Source organism: Cololabis saira, chromosome 8 (genome assembly GCF_033807715.1).
Source record: "Cololabis saira isolate AMF1-May2022 chromosome 8, fColSai1.1, whole genome shotgun sequence".
Taxonomy (NCBI): Eukaryota; Metazoa; Chordata; class Actinopteri; order Beloniformes; family Belonidae; genus Cololabis; species Cololabis saira.
In genome coordinates, this window is record NC_084594.1 from 21,174,335 (window position 1) to 21,193,733 (window position 19,399).

At 39.9% G+C, this 19,399-nt stretch overlaps 1 protein-coding gene across 9 annotated transcripts in view; it reads right to left on the bottom strand.

Moving 5' to 3' along the window:
• cacna1da (calcium channel, voltage-dependent, L type, alpha 1D subunit, a) overlaps nt 1-19,399 on the bottom strand; it is an 81,749-nt gene that overhangs the window by 3,673 nt on the left and 58,677 nt on the right. For 4 of the 9 annotated variants that reach the window (XM_061727163.1, XM_061727160.1, XM_061727157.1 and 1 more), the window contains 19 exons: nt 19,193-19,351; nt 18,816-18,926; nt 15,498-15,581; nt 10,813-10,941; nt 10,650-10,715; nt 10,470-10,561; nt 10,218-10,377; nt 9,831-9,958; nt 9,656-9,752; nt 9,470-9,572; nt 8,505-8,606; nt 6,941-7,074; nt 6,011-6,127; nt 5,170-5,558; nt 4,161-4,187; nt 2,338-2,466; nt 2,045-2,184; nt 612-718; nt 100-417 (listed from right to left, as the gene is read on the bottom strand). In XM_061727163.1, the coding sequence (XP_061583147.1) occupies nt 100-417; nt 612-718; nt 2,045-2,184; nt 2,338-2,466; nt 4,161-4,187; nt 5,170-5,558; nt 6,011-6,127; nt 6,941-7,074; nt 8,505-8,606; nt 9,470-9,572; nt 9,656-9,752; nt 9,831-9,958; nt 10,218-10,377; nt 10,470-10,561; nt 10,650-10,715; nt 10,813-10,941; nt 15,498-15,581; nt 18,816-18,926; nt 19,193-19,351 (2,592 nt within the window). Of the gene's footprint in view, nt 1-99; nt 418-611; nt 719-2,044; nt 2,467-4,160; nt 4,188-5,169; nt 5,559-6,010; nt 6,128-6,940; nt 7,075-8,504; nt 8,607-9,469; nt 9,573-9,655; nt 9,753-9,830; nt 9,959-10,217; nt 10,378-10,469; nt 10,562-10,649; nt 10,716-10,812; nt 10,942-15,497; nt 15,582-18,815; nt 18,927-19,192; nt 19,352-19,399 lie in introns of all 9 variants that reach the window. The other 5 variants (XM_061727156.1, XM_061727155.1, XM_061727158.1 and 2 more) reach the window with 4 other exon arrangements.

Genomic DNA, 19,399 nt, shown 5'->3' on the forward strand with positions numbered 1-19,399 from the left:
TTACTTTTATTTTCAGCAATGGCGGGTCTCGGCCACCGTAAAGCTGTCCACTTATCACTAAAAGCCAAGCATGGGACTAAAAAAAAGCGTGTATCTCACCGCTTCCACAAGGCTTGTTGCACTGCCTCTCTTCTGGTGATACTGGTTATGGTACTCAGGCGGCACCTGCAGGTGGACAGGTGAGTACGTCCTCTGGGAGAACTCGGGGTCGTCCGTGTACCAGGAACTCTTGCGCACAGACACTTGGCTGCTAACTACACTGTCCCTGTGAGGGCGGTCCACTCGGATGAGAGGGGTGTAGTACGGGGACTGGTCTTTACTGGCTGGGGTGGCAGGAGGTGTGGCCCAGGACCGGGTGGACCGGGTTGGGGAAAGGTGGTGGGCTCTGCTGGAGTCCAGGCCTGCTACAGCCATTACCTGAGGGGACCGTGAGACACAGGAACACTCAAGCTTGTACACTTGATCACCATATGTGGATATATCATTACACTGCTTTAATTCTTCTATTTCATACCAGGATTTCACCTTGATTGAATACATTTCTGTCAGTCGGGCAAACAAAATGATGTGAATGTTGTTTCAGACAGTGTGTAGGAGACGACCTGATTCACCTGATGCTGCATAAGGTGTAGTGGTAGAGCAGTACGTTGATGTGGAAGCTCATCCTGGCTACTTTGTCTTCGCAGACACTCAAAGTTGAAGGACGGTCTTCTGTGACCTGAAAGAGCCAAAAGTGGGCCGGTGAGAGATGTCTGGCAGGACTCTTTAGCAGCAAGTTGTACACAATCAGCGTAATACAACAAAGGGACGCTGTAACTAAATCATTCATGTGAGCAGAGGTGTCAAAAGTATTCACATGCATTACTCAGGTAGAAGTATAGATACTAGAGTTTAAAAATACTCCTGTAGAAGTTAGAGTATCATCTCAAGTTTTTTACTCGAGTAAAAGTATAAAAGTACTGGTTTCAAAACTACTTAAAGTGTAAAAGTAAAAGTAATGTAAGGGGGAAAAAAGCCATTAAAGACAAAAGCCATTGAAAATGAATGCATCTTAGTATAATGCAAATATATTAAAGAACCATATATGTGTACTATTGAGCATTAACATGTGTTTCAGAGAGCAGAAGATATGATGACTAGTTGCCTATAAGTATTGTAATGGTGCAAAAAGTCAAACTTCAGAGGCATGTTATCATTTATCCTAACCTTTATTGGAATGTACATCCAAGTTTAGTTGCAGGAATCTGAGGGAACGGATGTAAGAACAAAACTGGACAAGAACATCTGAAACAACCACAACCAAATTCACTCTATCCGGATGGAGCAATTTAACTGGATAGTTTTTTTTAAAGGCCGAAATGAAATAGAGTAACAAGGCTGTTTTTAAAATTTAAGGAGTAAAAAGTACAGATAATTGTGTGAAAATGTAAGGAGTAAAAGTAAAAAGTCGTAATTACTCCTGTGAAGTATAGATAACCAAAATTTCTACTTAAGTAAGGTAACGAAGTATTTGTACTTCGTTACTTGACACCTCTGCATGGGAATGTATTGGTGTGGAAACAATAAAAGTACACACAGTTTATATGTTCCCATCAAGGCTTTTATATGAGCATTTTCAGCTTATGCATAAAAAGGGCTTTGAAATAATCTGAAAAAACAGCAGAGGAGCTTTTGATGGAGTTGTAAAAGTTTGTATGTTGATAAAACAGCAATGTCTGCCCATTATTTACTATGCTCTCTATTTTTTGGAGTGATGTTAATTCAGTTAATTAATACATTTATCGTGTTTGTACAGTGATTAGTGGATATTTGAAGTTACCAACTGCACAGCCTGTATTACCATTGTGGATTGTAAAACTCTTATTTTGCCTTTTTTCTGAAGCCTTTGACTCACGTTTGTATCACATTTAGATGGAAACCCCTGCCAGAGCTTCTAATTTTATAGCCTAGACTTTTTCAAAATGTTTTCAAAGTTACACAAGCAGACTCTAAGCTGATTATATCTAGTTTAGGAAAAGTAAAAGCATTGGATGTAGAGAGATACCTTGAGGTGTGGCAGGAAGCAGCCTTCTCTTTGGTGACCTTCGTGAGTCGCGGTAGAGGGGCTGCTCGTCATCGTCATAGTAACTGTCAGGGTGATGGTAGCCTTTGGGAGTCTCATACTCTGTGTCACTGTTCTGATATCTACAAATTAGATAGAATTGAGGGTTTATTGGAGGGTTGTGGATTTGACTTAAAAAAAATCTTAAAGGAATTATAAACATGTGAAAACAGATGTTTTTGTCTGATGATGAGGGTACAGTGCCATGTGAATAGAGCAATAAGAAACAGTAATACCTGTCCCCTGACAGCATACTGTCATCCTCGTAAAACTCCTCCCCGCTGTAATATTCCCCAGATAATCGGTCTTCGTCAAACTCCTCCTCCCTGCGGATGGTGGGGTGGTGGCTATTCCCTCTGTGGGACCTGACAGACAGTCAGGGAACAGAAATTATTATGGCCACACCACTGATATATACAGGACTGTCTCAGAAAATTAGAATATTGTGATAAAGTTCTTTATTTTCTGTAATGCAATTAAAAAAACAAAAATGTCATACATTCTGGATTCCTTACAAATCAACTGAAATATTGCAAGCCTTTTATTATTTTAATATTGCTGATTATGGTTTACAGTTTAAGATTAAGATTCCCAGAATATTACAATTTTTTGAGATAGGATATTTGAGTTTTCTTAAACTGTAATCCATGATCAGCAATATTAAAATAATAAAAGGCTTGCAATATTTCAGTTGATTTGTAATGAATCCAGAATGTATGACATTTTTGTTTTTGTAATTGCATTACAGAAAATCACAATATTCTAATTTTCTGAGACAGTCCTGTAGAGTGGGATTGCAAGGAAAGGGCCATGCACTGCCATGCAGAGACAAGCCTCCAGGGGGCAGCAATGCAACTGAAAACCCTTGTAAACGTTTACCACAGTCAGGCAGAGACAAGGTCCATATTGTGGGCAAGCAAGGCTCGGTTTTGTAAAAACTGCATCCATCCTTATATCTATCATAACACAGACCTTTGTGAGGTGGGGAATCGTGAAAGTGTATTACAGGACAGTTTGTGTGTATTTGTGTGTGGGGTTGAGGTTAACACAATTATAACAAGTACCAGGGTTTGCAAAAACTTCACCATGAAGTCCCTTGGATTCAGGGATCTGCATCCTTCTTCAAAGCAAGCTTGTTGTTTGACGCATGCATAAGGCAAGGCTGTTCTCAGCAGTACGGGTCATTCCCTGCCAGCAATACTCCAATTCCCATCTATCTTTGTTAAACCCTGCACATGGTTTTCACACTACTATGAATATATTATATCTCAAGATATCTTTAATTATCATCATTATTATTCTAAAAAGTCTACATATTATAGAACATACATAGGACTGAGACCAAGTGGCGAGAAACAGAAAACTTGTGGCGTTATTAAATTTTGTACTGCAAAAAAGGCCCCTCTACAAATAAGCCAAATCTTCTATAAATCTTGTTCAAATTGTCTTATTTTAAGCAAAATATCTCTGTCAATGGGGTTAAGAAAAGTTCTAGAATTCTTACAACTAGCAGAATAGTCTAAAATAGTTGTCTCATTTTCTTGAAACAAGTTTTTTTTTGTTCTTTTCGGAAACTAATAAACCGTTCAACACTCAACAATAATTCTGCAGCTACAAATGTTGCTCAGTGTTTTGTGGGTAGTCAGTATGAGTGTCAACAAAATCAAATAAAAAAGAAAAGAGAAAAATGAGTAGTTGTGAGGCCCGTAACAACTAAAATATTAGCTTTAACTTCAAAACTAAAAAAGTATGAGAATTAAGAGTTTTAGGATTTTGTGATGAGCTGTGGGAATAAGGTGTTTGGGCATGGAACGACCCATATGCTGGCTACTCACATTTCTGTCACTCCTTTATATACATTAAAGCATTGACGCAGCTGCATCGTAAAAGAGGCAGGTGATACCCAGACAAACGAAGGGCCAGCATCTACCACTTAATGCTGACCTTTGCAAGGATGCAACCATTTAGCAATTCAAAATACACTGAATAGTCCTTTAAATGCTGTAAACGTTACTGGAACCAAGCCTACAAAAAAAACAAAAAAAACCAAACAACATACCTAACATAGGTCTCATAGTAGCGCCTTCTGTCCAAGAAAGCAGAGGGATGGTTGAGAGAAAGCATTTTAGTTAGGATGGAGATAGGGAGAAGGAGAGACTACAGAGAACAGGGTTGAAAGAGAGTGACATATATATCATACAGTATATGAAACATATACAGCATTCTCATATATATGTATGAGGAGGATAGAGCGTGATGGCAGACAGTGGCTCCAGTGTTGGATGACATTTCCATTTTCTATCCTTGAGATAAGAATCATTCCTCATGTGTAAAGAGGCAGCTATGAAATTATCCCTCAAACTTATTGGGTACTAAAGCAACGCAGCCCCAGTACTGGAGCAGCTGACTGAACATACCGTGGTATATCTGGAAATTAGGAGTGTGCTGTTGGTCATTTATGAAATTAACTGTCAGAATGAATGCAGGCTTGTGATTCATTACAGAATGGAGAGTTTACGCTCAAGGTTTATGAAAGGAGCTGATGAGAATCTGTCGCTGGGAAACATACTTGGTGGAGCAGTTAATGTCTTTAGATCGTCCGGTTCAAAAAGCAACCGAACACAAGTCTTATTACAAAAATATATATCTGATGTACACTGTCATATCACCAAAGAAATATGCTTGAAAAGAGAAAGCAGAATCTGAACTTTCATCTTTGAAAAGGCCCATGAATTCTGCTTTTGCAGTTTTTGATCCCATCAACATTTAAGGTAAACTGTGAATATAAATGTAAATACTCCAAAACAAAGCTGGCTTCTGCCTGATCTACAACAAATTCCTTTATAGTTCACACATGACTAATGCCGATGGATGAGAAAGAAGAGTAAATGTTAAAATAATATCTTTTACATGTTCTGTCGACATGTAATTTCAACATTTGACTATGTAAAGGTGCAACATTGATTCTCTGAGACAGGGAGTACAACGCTGGATGTTTTTGATCAGAGACTGAGATCTGATTTACTTTTCAAGCAGTGTTTCAGTTGATGTGATCAGCATGCAGATACCTTTGACCCTGCGGTGTCCGCGGTTTCTCGTAGTCGTAATAGGCACTGCGTCGACCTGGGTAGCCGTTAGGGGGAGCGTGTTCGTAGTACCGATGGTGTCCTCCGTTGGGCAGACTGGACACGTTGGCGTTGTTGAGGTTGATGTTGGTTGATTTAGGAGACTTGCCGTAGGAGTTGTGGTGGCGGTGGTGATGGTGGTGGTGGTGGTGGTGGTGGTTGGAATGCGACATTGCGTTGGCTCGAGACAGGCGGCCCACCGGCTGCTCCATGTGAGCGTAGTGAGGTGGAGGCTGCACCTGCAGGGGGCGCTGGGTGGCGTTGGTCTGATGCCCGTTGGACCGCCGGTGACCGCCGTTCATGAGGTGGTTCCCGAAGAGACCGCCGTTACGCTGCGAAGGACAGGTCACAGTAAACCCACCAGAGCGTCAAGCTATCACAACCCAGCAGAGCAAAAGAGATATTGATGTTAAGACTGAGAACTGATAACATGTCAAAAAATAATAACATGAGCAAAAGCAAGTTTAGAAGCTGATTCATGGTATGATACATGTGTGCAAAATGAAAGCACTGTTTGTTGGAATTGCAATGAATGGAAAACACAGGAAATAAACATGAACTTAAAAGGAAATGAACCTTACATACTGCACAGCCTGTACAATTTAGATTTACATTGTACATTTTCATATCTAGCTACTTTGTATTTCTGTATTTACATTCCACTCTACATGTAACTTTGCATGTGCATCAACATGAAAGAAATAACACAAAATAAACATCATTCATTAGCATGAATCTCAACGTTGCAACAACATTGCCCCTGATGTGAATTTAAATCAGTTACCCTATAAATTTCCTCGTCTTCCTCTGGAATAAAGTCTACTAGCTCGTCATCCTGCAGATCGCATGATATGGCTCGGCGAATTTCGGGCCCAATATCATGCAGCGTGCGAAGGCCAGCCTGTAACCATGACAACAAGAGCGCTAAGCGCCGTGGCTGGAACCTCCGTCTTACAGCATACAAATCTGACACCATACAGTCAAACCGTCACACATACTTGAACAGCTGACACTCACAGTGCTGACAGACCGAGGGAGATGAGAACAGAGACAGACAGATGTGCTCTCTTGGAGGCTGAGAGTATCACTTAGCTGACATTTCTTAACTATCACCCAGCTTTTTGTGTCACATTGAGTACGCTGCTGCTGATGAAAAAAATCCCTTTTCCTTTAAGTCCTTTTCCTTGGCAAATATACATACCCAAATTAATATAATGTCTAAAAAAATTACATTTTTAAGAAACTAGATGGTGTTTAGTGTCTGACATAGATATATGAGCATATCGTTAAGCCATATATCATATATTAAAAGTTAATAGAAATGGCCACAAGCTTTGTGAATTTCATGAGTTGCGAGTTTTAATGCACAGAAAACACATGAAATGGTGACTAGAGACGATGACACATGCTTAACATCAACATGAGTACTTTTTAAAGACACTGAGACACAAATACCAACAGCACACGTTAGTGACACACAATTCAAAGCGACTGATTCATACTGTACACCAAGATCATGAACGGCCTGCTGGATCATAAACCACAACATTAGCACACTCAATGGCAACTTAATGAAATGCACAAACACAGACTTCACAAAAAATTGCAAGATCCATTCTCATCAACGTTTTCAACTGTCCTCTCTTCCACACACACACACACACACACACACACATACACCACAACACGCTCTCAGACGCACCTGAGTACCCACCTGTAAGGCAATGGCTGTGTTGTTCTGGGAAGGGTGTGCACCCACCAGGCCTTCCTCTTTACGTTTCTTGAATTTCCTAAAGTAGTCCTGTATCAGGAAGGTGGCATAGAACTTCCCCACGGTTACCTCATCATCTGAGTGAACAGACCACACAAATGCTTCCTGTGTCAACAGGTTACTACACACAGATCCCTGGGAGAGAGAAGAGGAGCCTCTTCTCCTCCAGCGTCCATTCTCCTTAAGAATAAACAAAAATGTAAAAAAAACTAGCTCCATCAGCTTAGAGGTTGGCCTCAACAACCAAATAATTCATTTAGAACCAATATACATCCATATTGATGGTGTATATACTGTACCTTAGTGTGCAAACCTACAATATGTTCTCTGTCTGAATTACAAGAGTGGCAGAAAATGTCTTTGCTTTATTATTTGTGTGTATTTATGTCTTTCAAAAGCGTTTAAAAGTGTGTATGCAGAGTATGTATATAATTAAACTAAAAAAATCCATTTGACCCATTTAAGATTCAGGTAACAACTGTGAGGACTGTAAAATGTCCTTTACACAAAATAAATTATGACAACTGAATTGAAGTGAAATTGATTGGAATTAGCTGTTTTTTTTTAATTAATCCGAAGAAATTAGGCTGCTTGATCCAAATTCATAGAATGGCATTAAATGTTCTACTTTAGCACATGCAAACATGCAGATCTACAGTAAGCACCGTGTCTCAGTATGCTTGTATAGATTAATCTGTTTGTGCTCAAGTATGCATGGTGCATGCCTAATGCTGAACACTGCATTCAGAGCCACACGTGGATGTGTTCCTGCATGTATATTTGTCTATTTTTTTTTTTTTTATTTAAATCCAAAGAGTGTGTGCAAAAGTGCATGAGAATCATTCTGAAGCAGAGGTCTGAATCACTGTGAACAAGAACGCTGGGGACAGAGATCGGACAGAGAGGTAACACTAGTTCCATGCCACCACCCTAAAACAGAACTGCTTCAGAATATTCTGAAGTGCTTCAAAGTTTTGGATACAGAGATATTTTTAGTAAGAGCAGAGTAAGCCCTAAAAAGCTCAAGCCTTGAGAAAAGACAACAGAGTGAGACAGCAGAGTGAGTCAGAGATCAAAGAGACATCAGAGAGAAGGCACAGAGATATAAGTGAGAAAGACAGAGCATGCACTTGCACAGAGGTCTACGAGGTCATGCAAACTGGACGCCCAGCAGATAGTCAGCCGTCTCCATCGCCATCCAGGACAGGAAGAAGGAATGTGGACCAGAAACACAAAGATAAAAGACACACCGCTGAGGGTACAACCAGGAGAACAAAGACAAAGCAGAAACAGCACAACATAGCTTTGCTTGTAAGCCTGAATGTGTGTATGTGTGTGTTTATTTGAAACAGTTATTAAGCAGCAGTTTGGTGTAATTATATGTGAACAGCATGGAAGCATATGGCATGTGTGTTTCTCCGAGGGCTGCTTCAGCTCGGCTTGAGTGTTGAATGACAGAGGGAGGTGTGTGTAATTTTGTGGACGGGGAGGAGCCGGTTCCACTAACCACCAGCAGGAGGTACCACTTGGTCCAGCAGTTTCATGCTGGTTCTCTTCCAGATTTTCTTGATGACAGCCCGCAGCTCCTCGTTGGCCTGCTCTAGATTACCTGCACCACAGGGAGACAAGCATCCCTGAGAATCCAGTGACCCAGTTCACGGGCACTTTCAAGCCCCTGCCCGCGAGTCAGAAAGTGATAGAGGTCGTAAAGGATGGTGATATGCAGTACTCGAGTTGTAAAAAAAAATCACGGGGGATGATGGATTTTATCATATGGGGACAGATAATTTGTGCTGATTACAAATAATATAATATATTACAAATAATAGCACTGACCAAATCACCTGTAGAAATTCTGCAGCCTTCTGTAAGCTTTAAATATCCACTGGGCTTACATCAAATACATCAAAACACAAAAATAAAAATACCTTATCAATATACCTCTGTCCTTCACAGGATAAGTAAAATGGATCACTGCAAAAACTCAAAATCTTAACAAGAATATTTGTCTTATTTCTAGTGAAAATGTCTCATTTTAGTAAAGAAAATCTCATTACACTTAAAACAAGACTCATCACTGGAAAAAACAACAATTTTCACCTTTTTCAAGTAGATTTTTACTTAAAATAAGTAGAAAAATCTGCATGTGGAACAAGATTTTTTTGCTTGTAATGAGAAGATAAATCTAGTCCCATTGGCAGATTTTTTCTACTTATTTCAAGTGAAAATGTACTTGAAACAGGTGAAAATTGTCAAATAAGTTATTTTTCTGGTGTTATTTTTCTGGTGATGACTCTAAATGTTGAAATAGCAGTAAAACCACATTCATTGATGAAATGACATAATGGATGGAAATGAGGGATGGCAGTTTTACAGGGGGGATGATTTGGACTGTTTTTATTTCAGGGGGGATGCCATCCCCCCTCATCCCCCCTCAACTCCAGTACTGGTGATATGATATTCATCTTGTACCTTCTGTTTTAATTTTCAGGGCTGTCCGCACCAGTGCAAACAAGGTGGCGTTAAACATGACGGTGCCGTCGCTGTTCAGGGGCATGTTCATGGCTACCAGCCTCTGAAAGAGGTGAGCAGTTACACATGTTAAACAGGGCAGGTAAATGCCTGAAATCTGCCAGTGAGAGCGGAGGGGAGAAAAACCTTGCAAGCCACTCTGTGAGGACACAGTTTTCCAAAACCAAGCGGAGGCTGGATACGCCGAAGAAGGGTCACAACATCCAGATGTTTGATTCTGCCCCTACATGAGAGAAACGCACAGGTTTAGGAAACTAACTGAGTTTAATAAACATACGTTTTGAAGTAACAAAGGACATACTTGGCCTCAGGGTCGTATTCTGACCAAATCCTCTTGAATTCGTCGAGGTGGTGAGGACCAAGAATGGACCAGTCCCGTGTCAGATAGTCAAAGTTGTCCATAATGACAGCCACAAACAAATTGATGATCTAGACCAATAGAAAAAAAGTTTAATACATTTGTTAAAATGTGTCAAACAAACTATATTTAATGTGTCTGAGGAATCAGAGAAGTCACTTAAAGCATATAAAACAGAATACGTTGGCTGTGCTATTTTAACAGGTTTATGTTTAACGCTGAATATACAAAAGATTATTTTAATATGGCCAATTTCTTATTATCACTTCTAATTATCTGGAGATATTTAAATGAAAGTAAGGCCAAAACAGTTTCATGTCTTTTGCGTACTAAGAAAGCGCAGAGCATGTAGAAGGTGATGAAATAAATGATCGCGAATCCACTGCCGCACGTCATCTCCTCTCCGGGGTTGGCATCTGATTCTGGATCGCACAGCTTCCCAGGCATGCAGGCCAACATGATCTCTTGCCACGCCTCGCCGGTGGCACACCTAGTTGAGAGAAAGCAGTGACGGACACAAATGAATGACAGGAAGAACGTGTGGAGTCCGTGGTGACCTGCGGGACGGGGCTTCTTACCCACCTAAAGAGCAGGAGCACCGCCTGGGGGAACGTCTGGAAGTTGTTGTTTCTGTTAATGTGTGTGCCGTCCACCATGGCAACCTTGCCAAACACCTGAAGAAAGAAGAGTTTTTTTTTCTCCATTTTACGACATCAACAAAAGCAACGTCAAAAATATTTTCTGCCACATTCAGTCACCGACCTGCATGCCGATGACAGCGTAGATGAAGAACAGCATGGCTATCAGAAGAGCAACATATGGCAGAGCCTTCAGCCAGGCACAGGGAAGAAATAGATCAACATTAATACGAATAACTTTTACACTTTCTGCCAGACAAAGCCAATTGAATTAAACTCCACCTCACCTGGAAGGACTTGATGAAAGTCCAGAGCAAGGTGCGAATGCCCTCCCCTCTGCTGAGGAGTTTGACCAGACGCATGACTCGAAACAGACGAAAGAAGGTGATGGAGATTCGGGCGCTGTCCTCTGTGTTCTGCGGAGAAACAGCTCCCAGTCACGTAGGTCAGAGGAATAAACGGATGAAGTGAATACAGAGCTCCCGACTGTGCTTTGCAAGATGAAGCAAGACCTCCATATCAGATTCATGTGGTCTAAGAAAGCAGCACTGCATCTTTACATCGGGGTGCACTGTATATTTAAAACGCAGCCGGTTTAAAACTCCAGCACAGATTGAATTTACCGTGTCCAAGAGTATAGATTTGAGATCATTTCTAAATACACAATGCAGTCCCACATGTAGTGTAACTGCGGCTGATATGTTTCTGTCAGTCTGCGTCAAAGCATCGTCAGGTTCCCTGTCTCTGTACAGACCTACAGGGGAGGAAGCGAGGACGCAAGCATGCTGGAAACCTTTGCCATACTTGATAGGACACATCTGCACAAGCATGGCACCCTCAGTCCAGAGTCACTGCATGCGGAGTCACAGTGGGACCAACCCGAACGGGTCGGCCACGAGGTTTTGCAGGTCAGAGTTGGGTGACCTGATCCCAGGTGGGGAGGGGTCGTCTATGGGTCACTACCCCACGCCAGAAGGGCGGCAGAGACCACGTAGCAGTGTCAACAGTACAAACGTGAGGAGCGGCTCAAAAACTGCTCCTACCTAACAGGATACAAGCGTCACGTTTGAGTGACACACTCTTCTTTAAAAGTACAAACACTGAGGAAAAACGAAGAGCAAATGTTCTGAAGAAATATGCAGATATGCAACCAACAAAATAAGATGTAAAAACAAGAAAAATTACAAAGAATAGAAACCTTAACGTGACAACAAAAATGGAATGGATATAAGCAATAGATCATAGAAGGTGAAGAAGATGGCAGAATAACAAAGAAATGCAAATCCAAACATGGCATGGCCCTGACAAGGGGGCGGAACTTCTTACCCCCATCTCATCCACCACAGGAGTCTCTGTTGGCTTTAAAATCAATAAAGACCTGCATTAATGACTTTTAATTACTTTTACAGAGCCCACAAGTCTCACACACACTGGATCAAACACATGACACTTGTTTTTTTTTGTCACACAACGCCAGCACACGTCAGTCGAGACGTAGACGGGACGCCACGGTTTCCACTGACGGGACAAAAATGTCTCAGTTTCACTACGACAAGGACAGACATATATTTACCACTGTCTATGGACACTTGGTAGAATGACAAACAATATCTTAACACTTTAAAAACCACTGCCACGCCACAAGTTTACAGCTTAACATTTCTACGTGGGACTTAACAATAGCATGTCAGACTGACAAACATAAAATTACTTAATCAACATGTAAGACTGGCACACAACTTTATCACTCCCCCAGTGTGGTGGTCGTTACTTATGGGATTAGATGGGTTTCATGGTGGAGGTGTCTGTGGTGTGATTGGCGTGAATGCTAATGAGAAGCACACTAACTGACATAACAAATGTTATGAAGTCATGACATGATTAAAAACGTGATCTGCTGTTCTCACAGAGCCTCGGTTCTTGTTCTCTCTATTTCATTAAGCATCCTGAAGGCTTCAGATTCTGGCAATAACACATCAAAATCATACATTATGTGCATGTCGGTTATACCACCGATAAAAAAGAACAACACCTGGGTGTGCAATGTTCATTTTCTTCTGCTTTTTAACATTTTTAACAGATTGTTTTGATATTTCCTTCAAAATAAAAATACTCGCCAACACAAAAAGAGCTTGAGCATCCCAAACAAAATTAATATTCACAGTCTCTCACACAGATCCTTTCCCTCGTGTCGTCAGCAAAATGTTATAGGATGTCAGCTGTAAAAAAAAAGCTGCAAGCATTTGTACAAAGAGAAAATGCAGGCGCAAAGTAACACAGAGTATCAGTCGTGGTGGTGCTGCTGAGACTGATCGACATGATTTTCAAACAAAAGAAAGAGCTTAACTCAATGCTTAAATGAGTAACATTTAAAGAGTTAGCACTAAAAACGTAAAGCTACTCCAGACAGAGATGGCTTCATTCCAGTCCCTCAGCACAACAATCTGTCAGCATGAGGTGCAGAATGAGCAGAGATGGTTCAAAAACAGAAAGAAAATTGAATTAGCTTGAGGAGGTTCTTTAGGTAATCCTGGCCACAGCGCTGATGGAGCATGCGTTCCGCATCACCATGTTGCTGAGGTAGCACTGCACGCACGCGCAAGACATTTGAATGACGTGGAGCCGGTTGGGATCTAACAGCAAATGCAGCAAACCATGCATGCCAGTAGTGCCCTGCAACAAAACTGCCACAGCAGGGCGCTCTCACAGTCCGGTGCAGAGAGTTATGAATGAGTGACAGAGAAGGAAGAGAGCTGAAGAAAGAGAGAGAATGGAGGGAGAGGAAGCCAGCGATTGAGACCAGCCGCTGGGACAGAAAATAAATCCAGACAGATATTGAAATAGGAAGGAAAGGGACGGCAAAGAGGTATCATGAGGAAAAGAATAGAGAGTTACTGTGAGAGAGTTCATGCACCTGACTGGAGTCTACACACCTGCGCTACACATGAGCTCCATTCTGAGCTTTAAGAGCTCACTACAGGAGGACAGAACAAAACACAGAGACAATCACTCACAGAGACATAAACACAAGATCATCAAAGAACCTCAGGCTCAGCTGCATCAAACCACCCGCAGTGAGGATGTGCAAAATCTCGACTAATTTGGGGTCTTCTGATTTTCAAGATCACACAGTCTTACCTGAGTTCTGTACATTGTTACTGGTAAAAGGATGCGTAGACTTTTACTGTAAATTAAGGACTACCACTAAAGCATAAGTTGTAGCTGTTGAATAAAGCTGGTTTCCTTCCAGGTCACTACATGCGTGTGATCCATTCCCTCACACTTGATGCGCTATGTCAGCTGTATGCAAAGCCACGGTGGCCTACACAACGTTAAGGAAAGCAAATTACGACATTGTGAAATGCCTCAACTTTTATTATGAAGTCTCTTAGAGTCTTAGCTTCTCAGACTCGTATCGAAATGGTCCTTAATGTTGTGTAGAGTTTCTAAGCTCTGAGCTCCAGAGCCATTCTGTCTGGAGGTCTGAAGGTCAAAATTGAGGGTTTCGGCAAGCTGAAGCAAAAAGATAAGTGCATAAATGAAATAAAAAAAAAACAGAATGGAGAGGCAAACATCACAAGGCTCTACGGCAAACACTGACCGGAGGGGAATGGAGTGGACGGCCGAGTGTCATCTGTGAGAGGCGTGATATGGGAAGGATGTTAGGATGAATATGACACCCCAGCATGCATTTGGAGAGATCAGAGTGTTCAGGTGAGAATCGCAAATGACTACGTGATTCTTGAACAGAACAAAGAGGCAAACATAATTTTCTTTACCATGCAAACTCATAGCAAGTCAGCTGCTATCATTAAATGAAAGTGTATCTAAATAACAAACATGCAATGCAGAACAGAACCACAATGAAAGCCCTTCTGAAATCAATGTCCCCGACAGTCCCGACACACGTACCCTGCAGACATTTACACCTGAGGTACACTACACATGTATACACATGCATAGCATTAAATAACCTAAAGAAAACTGTTCCCCATCTTTTAAACAAAGTTAGTGTTTGCTAACATTCATGCAGACACACATTTTGTAACACAACACCAAAAACATGAAATGTTACTCCAGAAAAACAGCACTGCAGCTCAGACTAAGAGCACACAGAAGGGGAAAGGAGGGTCAGATCGAGCAGCAAATCTGCCGTACATTGCCACCTGTAGTAAGAACCTTCATCATCATATGTACTCCTCAAAAGTTTGGTCTATCTGGGTTCTTGGTTTCAGCTTAATGAGTTTAATTAAGCTTAAGCTTAATTTTCAAGACTGACTTTTTCAATAATGAGATAAGATTTCAATTGTAAGTTTTACCGTGCTTAAAACTCTCAAAAAATCTATCTTTGCCTTGATCAATCAGTCTTTATGAAGCGTTTGGTGGGTAACTGAGTTTTTAAATCAGTTGTAAGGGGTTCCCAAGATAAAGTTGTTATCAACAACAGATTACACACAAGCAACATTTTTTTTTTTTCATTTCCATACTTGCCTCTACAAGTTTCTATGGGGGAAAAAAATGAACAAGAGTAAAAATTAGACAACCACATCATAAAACATCCCTCTCTGAACCAAATACAGGCTTCAGATCACAAAGAAATGTGAGCGACTCCTGCTTTTGACCTTGGTACGTTCAAAAGTAAACATTTTGTCAAGATGCAAAGGAAAGGGGAGAGTCACACATGTAGAGAAAGTAGTAAGATGTGAGTCAGTTTAATTCAGTGTTAATTCAGCGAAGATAATACAATAAGAGGTCAAACTGAAGTTTTACACAAAAGCCAGTGATATAATCTACTAACAACCGAGTACATTTGAACTGGTTAAATAAGATAATTGATGTAGAAAAACTGAGCTCAAAAGGGTGGTTTCCACAGAGAAAATGTAAATGAAAGGTGTTAACTATGGCACTTTTCATGTGGCTTTCCTGTAAGGCTTCAGTTCAACTTGAGAGTCAAGAAAAGAGTAGTACTTACATTAACTTCAGTGATCGCAATATCGACGACGCTACCAACAACAATTAAGGCATCAAATGTGTTCCACGCATCAGCGAAATAATGCTGTTAACGTTAACACATGAGGGTAAAGATGGCCATGAAAGAGCAGAAGGATGGAGACAAAGACACAGATCAGGGGGAAGTGGAAAGTAAAGAGAAGATGTTGAAAGAAAAGTAAGAATGGCAGGTCAGGGGAGGAAAAAGAGAAAGAGAGATAAAGCATTAGGAAAGAACAAATTCAAAGCCAGAAGTCCTGTCGCCAAGATGGTCAAGAGGAAGCGATCAAAGAGCAGTAAGTCTGTCATTAACTAGTGTGTGAAGCTGTTTGATGTGAGCAATGTGTATTATATCAAACTAACCTGCAACCCATCACTTAGACGGTATAAATAAAGAAAACCTGCTGCATCTGGCCTCCAAAACTGCCTGTAAATTACTTAATTTTGACCATTTTCTTTTAAAGAAATTGAATGAAATTAAACAGTATTCTGGTTCGTATTGGCCCGAATATAAGACGGGGTTTTTTGCATTGAAATAAGACTGAAAAAGTGGGGGTCGTCTTACATTCGGGGTCTAGACGTTATACCCATTCACAACACTAGATGGCGCCAGATATCTTTAAAGCGAATGCTGAACTTAACTTCCCAGGCCAAAGCAAACCCCTGTCACGAAGAAGAAAAATAAAAATAGCAGTAGCATGAAGAAGAAAAATAAAAAATAGTGGTAAGAAAGAAAAGACAAGGAAATAACAGAACAGATAACAGAAAATGGTGAAACGTAGCGACAATCTGGAGAAAAGTGGGTCGAAGAAGTTATGATGCAAACTTCAAGATCATGATTTGAATGAGGCAAAATAACATGCTTTTTCTCTCAAATATATTGTTGTAATCATTTGTTTCAGATGTACTGTAATTATTTATATCTGTATAAAAATTTAATTTGGTGTTAAAAAAGTATTTTTTCAAATTTGAGTCTTGAAAAAGAGGGGGTCGTCTTACAATCAGGGTCGTCTTATATTCGGGTCAATACGGTATTTAAATTAAATCCAGTTAAAAGTTGTATCAGTTATTTACCTGATAATATTTTGATAGGATGATTAAAAATGGTGAATAAAAGTACATCACCACCTGGACAGACGTCATCACACAAACCAGAAAAACGTAGTCATCTCAAATACTTCGTCTTGTTCTTAATTTTTTGTGGATGTTATGAGTATTACGTTTTGGCACAGAGGTGATTAGGAATGGATTGAATAACAATATGTAACCAGTATCTCTGTTTTAAGGTCACAGGGCAAGTGAATCCAACACAATGTTAATCTCTGTCAGCTGGAGACGAGGGTAACCGTATGAGCTTACTTACATCAATCTCACTGAGAACAATGTCTACTATGCTGCCAATCACTACCAGGGCGTCGAACACGTTCCAGGCATCGCCAAAATATCCCTGAGCGAGGTTGAGTGAGTGGTGGGTGAGTTGGGTGTAATATCAGCAAAAAAAACAAAAACAACAACAACAAAAAAAGGCTTTAACACTCACGCTCTCGTGCTAATTTTTAAACGTAAACGTAAACAGGAACCCCTGCTGGTTTAAGATGATTTTGAATTGATTTAAATTATATTAACTCTAAAATAACATACAAAAAAAGTCACACTGCACTCCACACTTCTCTTACTAGAATCCTGTCCTTCTTGGCAACAAAGAGCTGGGATCCAGGCAGACAGAGGACGCAATTAATGAATTAAAAGGAAAGAAAAAACACTCAAATGAAATGTCTATGTACTGTAAGAAGTTTCTTGGAACTTTATTCTAATGGATTGAACTTTCTGGAAACAAACTTGAGCTAGGTATGAAGCTTAGCTCGGCAGTCATCTTAAAATGTTTTTGTGTATCAGTGTATCATTTTGTGGAATAAAACTGTGGAATGGTTTGAATTTGGAGTTAAAAGAATGTACAAACATAAAACAATTTAAGAAGAAATATAAAGATATAGTTTATTTGAGGTATAAAAGTGAAGTGTGTGTTCTGCTATTTCGTCATGTTGTCTTTGTATGTTTATATACTTAGATATACATATTATATTTTTATCATAGTTATATTATATTTATATCATAGTTATATTATATTTATGATAGAGCTTACATCTGGTATTAAACAGGTTATTTTTGTAAAAATTATATATATTTATACAAATTAGTGTATAGTATAAAAAGTAAATACAGACATATAATTTATGTTTAGTTGTGGAAAGTGGGTTGGGATTAAATAAGTTTATACTTCCCCCCACTCCTTTTCGAACTCGTAACTGAAATATGTGTTTTGATGTTGTTTTTTTTTCTTTATGTGGTGGAATGCCCACCTGTATTGTTTTTTTTAAATCTTTTTTTTCTTGTTTTTTTTATACATGTTCGAAATAAACAAAACGAACGATCGAACAAACAAATGTTGTGACTTATTGGTGTCTTAAGTAAATGAAACAACAACAACAAAAACAACATTATAAACAGTGTTTACTAGTGTTCTATTCTTTGAGAAGGAAGATTTATTTTTATTTTCTAACCTTAGTAAAGACTGGCTCCCATGTTTTACTGTCTTTGTGCTAAGATATGCTAGCTCACTTGTAGCGTTAACTCCAGTTTTAGTTTGTGTAGTTGTGGCAGTCGCATGTAAAGTACGTCGACTTCCCAACCTGAAAGAAATCATTAACTTACTTGAAGAAAATTCACAAACAGGTAGATTAAAGCAGATAGCTTTAGAAGTTTAGAGTTAAGTTGCTTTTACAGCACTGTATGAGATTTGCTTTCATCAGTGTCTTGCTCAGTCTCTCTCATTGTCTCCTCTATGTATTGCTTCTTCAGCGTTAGGCGCCTCTATCATGATGCAGCTCTGTGAGCTGGCTTTGACGTGGTTGACGTGTGACATAGTTCCATACGTATTTGTGGCAAGAGACAACCAGGATGGGAGTGCAAAGTTAGTCTGGCTAGTTTAGTAGGGACAGGAGACCGCAAGATCTAGACGATGCTTCCTGAAAGTAATTAAATGAAACTGACCCTAATATTTACATACAGAAAATAAAAATGCATGTTTTTCTGGGTCTCATGAAACTTTCTTCTTTTAAATTCTGACAAAACTGTGCTACTCTTTTCCTTTGCAAAGACACTATATTGACAAGTTTGTTTAACATTTATGTTAGTTGTTAAAGGTTGTCAAAGACTGTCGTTGTTCAGCCTATAACAGCTGTGTGTATCATGTAGGCATCTTGTTTTTATTCGTTTATTGTGTGTATGGGAAGACACTCACCCTGGGTTTGAAAGCGATGAGTTTCAGAAACATTTCCACAGTAAATACAGTAGTGAAGACCATATTGAGAATGTCCATTACGTAGTTAAAAAGCGCTGACTGGCCATAGTGCTGCAGCAAAAGATGGAGAGGAGTGGTTAAAATAAAGAAAAAAACAATTACAGCAATGAAGGACAAGTAAATATTTTGCTATACTGCCAACATGCACTGCCAAAGTCAAAATGAATTGCACCATTTCACTTATGGCAGACAGGTTATTGTTTTACTAATACACCTTATAATATTCACCACAGTAAGAAGTGAAATTGTTTTGAACAGAGATGTATTTGGCTGACAGGGCTGAAAGATTTCAGGCATGTGATGACTTGACTTCTTACCTGTACAGCCAGGCAGAGTGTGTTGAGCATGATGAGCACAAACATGATGTACTCAAAACCAGTGGAGTTTACCACATACCAGAACTTGTACTGGTAGGGGTTTTTTGGGATGTACCTCCTAAGTGGACGTGCTTTAAGAGCGTACTCAACGCATTGGCGCTGCAGAGAAACACACAAAATGGGTTTAAATGCTGCGTTACAGCCACT